Consider the following 8507-nt stretch of genomic DNA (forward strand, 5'->3'; position numbering starts at 1 on the left):
CTGGGGATTTCTTATTTCTTCCAAAATATTGTTTGAAAACATCGGTCGTCTCTATCAATATGACCGCCTCATTTTAAAAAAATATATATATATATATATATGAATATATCACATGTCAGATTAAAAAATGATAGCGTATTTGATTATAAAATTTTAATATTTTGACTGTTAGATTAAAACTGGAGCGTTGGACCATATTACCCCACAAATTAATTGCGCAATAAAAGAAACAATATTCAGGGATTAGACAATTCCACACGAATTAAACAGTCTTTTTTTTTAATCATCAAGCCATGTGAGATTACTTATCTAAGCTTATAAATATTACCCAGAATGAAGCTTCAAACACCCGCCTTTTCACATCAAAACAAACTCTACACCAGGTTTCTGATACAATCTCAGCCGCTTGGTTCATTAAGAGAGAGAAGAAGAACATGGATGTTGGTTACCATTCGTATGAGACTGAGTCAACCCACACTGCAGGGAAAGTCATCACTTGCAAAGGTAAACAAAAGGCGCCTCTGGTTTTCTCTCTATTTTCCTATGATCAACAATCCGGGATTTAGATTGAATGTGATGTTCCCTTGTTGCAGCTGCTGTAGCATGGGGTCCTGGACAGCCTCTCGTCATTGAAGATGTTCAAGTGGCGCCCCCTCAAAAGATGGAGGTGAGGGTCAAGGTTCTCTTCACTTCAATCTGTCACACAGATCTCAGTTCTTGGAAAGGCGAGGTAATTAGACCCATCAATCGTTTGTTTTTAACTCTTTAGTCTCAACCTCTGACCCTTGTGGCTTTTGTTTTAAAGAATGAAGCACAGAGAGCATATCCTCGAATTCTAGGCCATGAAGCTGCAGGGTATGTGACCAGGAACTAATCATATTTGCTTTCCCCCAAAGAAAACTATGAAAGCGTATTACTGATGAATGAAGGATGTTTGTTCCAGGATCGTTGAGAGCGTTGGGGAAGGTGTTGAAGACATGAAAATAGGTGACCATGTCATCCCTTTCTTCCAAGGGGAGTGTGGCACCTGCATCTGTTGCAGAAGCCGAAAAACTAATCTCTGCCAAAAGTTTGGAGTGAATCCATTGAAGAGCGTAATGGTAAATGATGGGAAGACGAGGTTTTCCACCATGGATGGGAACCCCATCTTTCATTTCCTCAACACCTCCACTTTCAGCCAGTACACCGTTCTTGATTCTGCCTGTCTAGTCAAGATTGACACCAAGGCCCCCCTCGAGAAAATGAGCCTCTTAAGTTGCGGTGTCTCAACTGGTATAAACTAATCACCAAAAAAAAAAACAAAAATCCCTCTCTGTTGGCCTATATTCAGCTCGTAGTAATGTCTCTGGCTGACTGTCAATTTGTCAGGCGTGGGAGCAGCTTGGAATGTAGCCAACGTGCAGCCTGGCTCAAGCGTGGCAATCTTTGGGTTGGGTGCCGTGGGACTCGCTGTAAGTCGCTTTGTTGATCCAATAAAATTCATATTTTAGTATGAATACAGTGTTGGCCGTTATGAGAAGTGAAAAGATTCAAACCATGCAATCTAGCGTGAACCGGATAAGCCGGAAATAAATAAATAATACATAAAATTTATATGTGGACAGCTCTGATTTCCTTGCCATTTTTGCTTTTTCATGAATCTAACATAAAATAGAAATGCATATTTTTCAAGTAAATCACATAATAAGTAGCGTGAATCATCCCATGTGCTAAAGATGTAAAATAGTGAAGTAATGGCAAATTGGAATGGAGCAGGTAGCTGAAGGAGCACGAGTAAGAGGTGCATCGAAAATAATAGGCGTTGATATCAACCCTAGCAAATTTTTCAAAGGTATTTATTCCCCACCCCATCTTTTCTAGCGATGGCAAGATTTAGTGTTTTATGAGTAAATTAATATTGGAAGGTTATATAATGTTGTGGGTGGCGGTGGAGCAGGCAAAGCCGTGGGAATTACAGAATTCATAAACCCAAAGGATCTAGACGTGCCAGTGCATGAGGTTAGTATTTAGTAATCATCATTTATGCAACTGTGGAATATAATAGACTTAAAAAAGCAAATGGGTGAGCGCAGAAAATCGGAGCTATTACAGAGGGAGGTGTAGACTACAGCTTCGAATGTGTAGGAAACCTTGAAGTTCTTCGAGAGGCATTTTTGTCCACCCATACCGTAACTCCCTCCTCTTATCACCCTGCCTCTGATTTCCCAGTTTCATCTATTGTTGTCCCCCTTTATTCATCAAAGTGTGGCATGCATATACAGGGATGGGGACTGACTGTACTACTGGGGATTCACCCAAGCCCAATGTTGCTGCCTCTCCATCCAATGGAGTTATTTAACGGACGCCAAATCGTAGGATCCATCTTTGGAGGCTTCAAAGGCAAAACCCAACTGCCAAAGTTGGCCGAACAGTGCATGTGTGGGGTAAGTAGAAGTTAAATCATCAATTCAAGACCTGCTTCTTTATTACAATCAAACTGAGTTTTTGGAATATGATTCCAGACCCTGAACTTGGACGAGTTTATCACACATGAGCTTCCCTTCCACAACATAAATGAAGCTTTTCAACTGCTAATCGAGGGGAAATCGCTTAGATGCCTTCTGCACCTCTGAGCTTTTACGCAATAAAATTATATAAATAAAATCATATAAGTGCCGGTTGATTCACAATCACTGGCTTGTTTGTAGTAAAAAAATTTAAAATTTACGGTGCTTCCGTTCAGCTTGAGTCCCCCACAAATTCCCTGCTTGTTAGATGATGTAAAACTTCTATCGATCAATTTGATATCCCTATATTATTTTTCTTTGGAAGTTCGGAGCCTCCATGAATGTACAACCTGGAATTCTCAATGACTTCGATTGATATTGGCGTAAAGCAGAGCAGATCATATAGTTCATGCACCCAAGAAAAAATCCAACTAGCATGAATTTTTAACTAATGCCACCAAATAGATCAAATGAAATAACACAAATTTAAGACTAAATAGGAGAGGAGGAAAAAGAGTTGATAGAGTGGGCATCTCATCTCCAGTGGCATCAAGCCGAAGCTTGGCACAGCACCAGTGACACAAAAGTACTAGAGAACCACTCCATCAATTACATAGCCCAGAATGTGCAAAAAGAAGTTCAATTTGGGACAAGCCCCGTCCACATTAGTGAGTAATAATGCATAATATCTTTCAAAGCCTCGAAGTTCCATCCAACTCTATGTACTGCAAGTTGCAAGAATAAACAAAAGACAACAACACCTAGGGTAAACAACCAAGCGCTGCAGAGGACAATATATATAATATAAATGGACAAGCCATCAACATGGGAAACATCTTTACATGGGTGTGTGTATGCATTTTAAATATATATAAACCAGTACTAAAATCAGTTGGAGTGCCATGATGATTCAGTGCATGGGAAGGCGAGGGGTGCGAGGCCGAACTGGGGTCTTTGATGGGCTTACCCTGATCATACACAACATCAATAATATACTCAGAACACAATGGGAATAAATGCGTAATCAATCTTTGCAGATAAATTATAGCAAAATAAAATCACTTGTAGAACTAATGCAAAAAACAGGAATCTAACCTTATTGGCAATGACCCCAGAACCACACCACTACAGTTGAGAGCAGCAATTGCACTTTCAGCCTGCAAGTGAATAATAGAATATTACAGATTCATTCATTCATGAACAGTCAAGCAACCCATTCTCAAGATGGTCCAAAAGCAGCTACATATCACTTTATTTGAAAACTAGGACATCGTCTCTGATAAGCCAACATCGGTTTACTAACCAAAGAGGGCAGACAATCGAGAAATAATTCACAAAATCACTTGCCATCCCAATCCAAACCACTTCAAATAATTCCTTTTCCAGTAACAAACACATCATATTTTGATAATAAGTATTCCTTTGCTTCTAATGCAAGGCAAAGCTACAGTAATTAGCAAGTTGCTACTATACAAATGAAACATTTTGTAATTTAACAAGCAAAAATGCAATGCTATGGAAATGCAAATACCTAGAATACTCTAGAATATAACTAAATACTAGTATTTGAGGTACCCTCTGGATTTCAATCAGCACAAACTAAACCAAAGTTCTAAATATGACCAAGCATTGCATCATCACAACTGTAGGAAGCACCGGAGCAAAGAGTATAAATGTATAATAGTTGATAAGCAAGTCCTCAGTGCAAGAGCAGAATACACTCGTCAAAAGTTTCATGCACATAAGACACAATCTGACCCATGTTAAAACAGAAAAGTTTGACTGTACTGCCACAGGTGGAAGATTTAGTAGGAGGATTGTTATGGCAAGAGGTCCATAAACAGCATTGAAATGCTTGGGAGTATATAGGACATGCAGAAATGAAGCTACACAAACATTACCCTAACATCACACGTAAATCAACTTAAAAGGAACATACATCATAGGAAACAATTAATCCGGCCACTTTGCATCATTGCATTAGAGAAATAGGAAGCACAGCATGCCATCTTTGAGCACAAGAAAGATTCAAAGAAAGGAGGGTCACTGCTATCTACGCAAAATAGGATTATACAGACACAAATTTCCCTAGAAGACAATAATGTGTTATACACTTGGAGTATATAGGACATGCAGAAATGAAGCTACACAAACATTACCCTAACATCACTCGTAAATCAACTTAAAAGGAACATACATCATGGGAAACAATTAATCCGGCCACTTTGCATCATTGCATTAGAGAAAAAGGAAGCACAGCATGCCATCTTTGAGCACAAGAAAGATTCAAAGAAAGGAGGGTCACTGCTATCTACGCAAAATAGGATTATACAGGCACAAATTTCCCTAGAAGACAATAATGTGTTATACACGTGGTTTCAAATGCAAATCCATTGTATCTACTAGCAAAAGGCAGATTTGCATCTATTAAAAAAATAGATCAACTAGGTAGCTTATCAATTTATTTTTCTGACACCTAATAAAAAAATTTGCTCCAATATTCTTCCCGTCAATAACTCAATTGAAGATACCTCAGGCTTATTTCATTTTAGGTAAAATTTTAGAAGGAAAAGGTGCTCCAAAACACAAGTATTCTTAGAACTTTCCTCTCCGACCTTTAACAAGGAGTCAAGGACTTTCCCCAAGATACAGGAAAAAAGGAAACTTTTGGCCATTCCCCAAGAACCAAATTATTGGTACAGTCTTTAGTTTCATTTCACTATCTTGCCTTTCCCTTTTTTTTCTTTCCCCTACTTCCTATCCATAGAACCCTGAACTTTTGAACAAAATGTTAGTATAGAAAGGATCAGAAACCCCAATATTTTGAGCTAACACAAACTTCTTGCTTGCTGGCTAGCTTACATCTTTAAGATCTTAAAGTAAGGTCACACAAAGACCTAGAAAACCCTTTTCATATCCGTCAAAAACCAGAGGATATTTGTTCAGGCATGTTCAAAGAATAGCATGAATAGAGAGGAAGAAACAATTACCATTACAAACTCAACAAAAGCAATGCGAGTTGAATGGTGGTAGTCCCCCAGCAACCTCAGGTGATAAACCTACATGAGACAATATGTCCTTCTAAATGCATCCTCACTTAGGTTTTTGATGTAATAAATAAAAGAAACAAAACTTTGTAGTCATGGAATAACAAACCTCCCCACAGACTGTTTCAAAAAAGAGCTTAACATCAGCTTGAGTAACCTGCAGTGTGTAAAATCATGTAATAAATGTAAAGAGCCTTTATTGCAGTCAGGACTATTATTAATAATCAACATCCCAGAATGCTAAAAGCTTCTCACCTTCTTGTCAATGTTTGTACAGTAGATAGTTCTTGCACACATCTGGCGTTCATCTTCATTCTGAAAAAGAAATAACAAAACATTTAACAAACTGAATAGGAGAGGAGAATGGCTTATGCATCAATTACTCAAGTTATAAATGAGTTCCAGCACAATAAATTGAAGAATGAGCCTCACCCTCGGCAAAAATGTTGGATTAACTGGTGCAATAGCTGTTTTCGAAGGTAGCACCCTAACTGGGTAGAATCCAAGCATAGTCCCTGCATGATTCAGAGCAGCTCGCGCACCTTCTGAACAGTCAAACCACCATGCAGTAGCATGTAAATATAAAGTTTTACAGTTAAATTCACAATCCTTAAATCATGCATCAAATAACCGTATCTAAACATCACCTTCGTCAGTGAACTCAACAAAGGCAAAACGAAGCACAGAATTAGGATCACCACATATGCGGCAATCAACCACCTTCATAAGAAACAAAATTCATTCAGATACATTGCTTTTGATGAAAACTGCTAAGAAGCAAAGAAAACCGTATCACCTGCCCGCAGCTCACAAATAAACCTGCAAGCTGCTCTTCAGTGACCTACATCCCAACAAGCAAAAGACTGCATGAATCCAAATAACAAAGAGCAGAAATTGTAGAATTAATTTCAGCATCCTAACAAGCTCAAACCTGTTGGTCAATATCAGAGACATAAACAGTCCTACGGATAACCTCTTCTCTCTGGGCCATACTTGTCCTATTGTTCAATCTCCTTTTACCTTGATTGAAATTTTTCTTCTGAGAAAATACAAAAACCAATGAACAAATCCATGAGATTAGATGATTCTCTCATCTACAATAGAGATTATGTATAAAAAAAGTTTGATAACATTTGGAAATTGGACCTTTAAATTTCATGCCACTTAAAATGTACATGAACCGTAGCCTCCACTAAAATTAACCAAAAGAAAAAACACATGAAATTTTCTTATGCAGAACGCACTCAATAACAAAACAGAAACTTGAAAACCTTCATCCTTAAAACCCCAAACAAACAAATTTTATTCTTTTTTTTTTATCTGCTAATTTTCTTCCTTCAAGATGACTAAAATTCTTAATAAAAAACAGTAAACACAGCAATCAATCAACAAATGGGTTTTTGATGGCATACCCGCCTACCAGCACCATTTTCATTAGCATGACCATTCCTCGAGATGTTGGTGTTGTTTTGCAGAAAAGAGTTGTTAATGAAAAACCCTCCAGTAAGTCCATGGTTAGCAATTGAATGGGGCACGAACTCTTCAGCCATGGGGTTAAGCTTGGAGAACAGTTCTTGCAACTCTCTCATGTCTCTCTTGAAGCTATCCCCAACGTCATCCCCAGTACCACCATTGCTCATCTGTAAATCCCCACCGTTGGATCGATGATGGGGGGCACCGATCTTGTCGTACAACCCCTGATCGTTCTGGTGTAAGCTTGGATCAATTCTTGACCCAACATGGTTTTGCTTTGACTGATCCTGATCGTTTGATGCCACTGCTGTTGCAGCCGCATCTTGATTCGAACCATTCTCAACTACTGCCATGGCCTGATGATTATTCCCAAAAAAAAAAAATCTCTTTTATCGACTGATCAACAAAAGGACCTGAAATTTATAAGCCCAAACATCAAAAAAATAAAAAAAGATGATTTTTTTTAAATGGCGTTGTGAAATGTAGGGAATATAAAAATGATAGAATCGTTTCGGAAACTAAGCCAAGGCTACATCCATCTCCATTGATGACGAGCAAAACTAAAAACCCACCTCGAGATCACTACGGAGAAAACGAAATGGAAATAAATAACGGCAGAAAACAAAGTAGAGCAGCCAAAAAAAAAAAAGGGGGGGGGGGGGGATGATTTTCCTTTTCTTACAGTGTCTGTAACGCTGAGCTTAACCTTTTTTTTAAATTGTTTTCTATCTAAAAATTAGGGATTTTGGGTCGTTTACTGAAATGTAAAAAAAGAAAAAAAAATACATGTCTATGTATGACATGATATTGATTGCATGTATACTTGGCGACATCATCATGAGTCTGTACTATGACGTGTCAAGTAGTTATTGGCTGCTGGGCTGTAACTTTTAACCATCATACCAGTGAGGTACTGTTTCAGATTTTACGAGTGAATAAAGGGTGTTCTGGTAAATCAGCCCGATTCGCTAAACTTGGTTTGAAACAAATGTAAAAGATTTAGGTAGGTTTTGATAGTATTAACGAACACAAATATAGCTGGGGACCCATGTAAATAGAACCAACCAAAAATGCAGTAAAACTTTTGGCATTTAATTTTTTATGTATTTAATAATTCATAAAAATCTTATTCTAAAATAATAGTTCATATAATTTTTTAATATTAAATAAATTATAACCATATTTATTAATATATCCAACACGGGTTAATTGCACTCTAAACATTTAAATTGACTCAAATTTAAAATTAATATTTAAACTTTAAAATATTCTAATTAAATTTTAAAATATTAATATTGTATCAATCATGTCTTTACATTAATTTAATGTAAACTTAATAGAGTGTGAAAATATGTTGTAATTAAAATTTAAAAGGGTTATTTGTTTTCTTAGAATAATATCAACAACAAAACAACAAAACATCATGTCTACTTTTACAAAATGTCATTCCTACAAGGCTTTTTAGGTTTTTTTTTTTTTTTGCAAAACATCATTTTAACAT

General features: G+C 37.2%; 2 protein-coding genes across 5 annotated transcripts; one reads left to right on the forward strand and one right to left on the reverse strand.

The window, feature by feature from the left end:
* Window positions 1–315: 315 nt before the first annotated feature.
* On the forward strand, window positions 316–2810 carry LOC108476046 (alcohol dehydrogenase-like 4). The gene is made up of 10 exons (XM_017778111.2): window positions 316–504; window positions 594–730; window positions 806–855; window positions 944–1272; window positions 1369–1451; window positions 1756–1831; window positions 1937–1998; window positions 2073–2168; window positions 2262–2423; window positions 2502–2810. The coding sequence occupies exons 1-10, from the start codon at window positions 435–437 to the stop codon at window positions 2610–2612; spliced, it is 1176 nt and encodes a 391-aa protein (XP_017633600.1). The 5' UTR covers window positions 316–434; the 3' UTR covers window positions 2613–2810.
* A 117-nt stretch (window positions 2811–2927) lies between these two features.
* LOC108476047 (polyadenylate-binding protein-interacting protein 11-like) lies at window positions 2928–7793 on the reverse strand. Of its 4 annotated transcripts, none has more exons than XR_008269713.1 (11): window positions 6946–7691; window positions 6465–6572; window positions 6330–6374; window positions 6181–6253; window positions 5966–6078; window positions 5789–5848; window positions 5643–5690; window positions 5477–5545; window positions 3582–3643; window positions 3329–3454; window positions 2928–3211 (listed from the first exon to the last, which is right to left on the reverse strand). XR_008269713.1 is itself a non-coding variant. In XM_053018468.1 (11 exons), exons 2-11 carry the CDS (start codon window positions 7357–7359, stop codon window positions 3397–3399), a joined length of 1050 nt encoding a protein of 349 aa, XP_052874428.1. In that variant the 5' UTR covers window positions 7360–7419; window positions 7579–7793; the 3' UTR covers window positions 2928–3396. The 4 variants fall into 4 exon arrangements, 3 of the variants coding, with proteins under 3 accessions (XP_052874428.1, XP_017633601.1, XP_052874429.1); XM_053018468.1 differs by having other exon boundaries at window positions 2928–3454; window positions 6946–7419; window positions 7579–7793; XM_017778112.2 differs by having other exon boundaries at window positions 2928–3454; window positions 6946–7362; window positions 7689–7776.
* Window positions 7794–8507: the final 714 nt, after the last annotated feature.

This window comes from Gossypium arboreum, chromosome 8, assembly GCF_025698485.1.
Source record: "Gossypium arboreum isolate Shixiya-1 chromosome 8, ASM2569848v2, whole genome shotgun sequence".
In the NCBI taxonomy this organism is placed as follows: Eukaryota; Viridiplantae; Streptophyta; class Magnoliopsida; order Malvales; family Malvaceae; genus Gossypium; species Gossypium arboreum.

What these genes read in the sequence shown, in the direction of transcription:
- LOC108476046 (XM_017778111.2), top strand. Translation starts at nt 435, where the DNA reads ATGGATGTTGGTTACCATTCGTATGAGACTGAGTCAACCCACACTGCA. An exon ending in CTAGGCCATGAAGCTGCAGG is followed by an intron (nt 856 to 943) that starts GTATGTGACCAG and finishes TGTTTGTTCCAG; the next exon opens with GATCGTTGAGAGCGTTGGGG. An exon ending in CATTTTTGTCCACCCATACC is followed by an intron (nt 2,169 to 2,261) that starts GTAACTCCCTCC and finishes ATGCATATACAG; the next exon opens with GGATGGGGACTGACTGTACT.
- LOC108476047 (XM_053018468.1), bottom strand. Translation starts at nt 7,359, where the DNA reads ATGGCAGTAGTTGAGAATGGTTCGAATCAAGATGCGGCTGCAACAGCA. An exon ending in TGTTGAGTTCACTGACGAAG is followed by an intron (nt 6,079 to 6,180) that starts GTGATGTTTAGA and finishes TTGACTGTTCAG; the next exon opens with AAGGTGCGCGAGCTGCTCTG. An exon ending in GTACAAACATTGACAAGAAG is followed by an intron (nt 5,691 to 5,788) that starts GTGAGAAGCTTT and finishes TACACACTGCAG; the next exon opens with GTTACTCAAGCTGATGTTAA.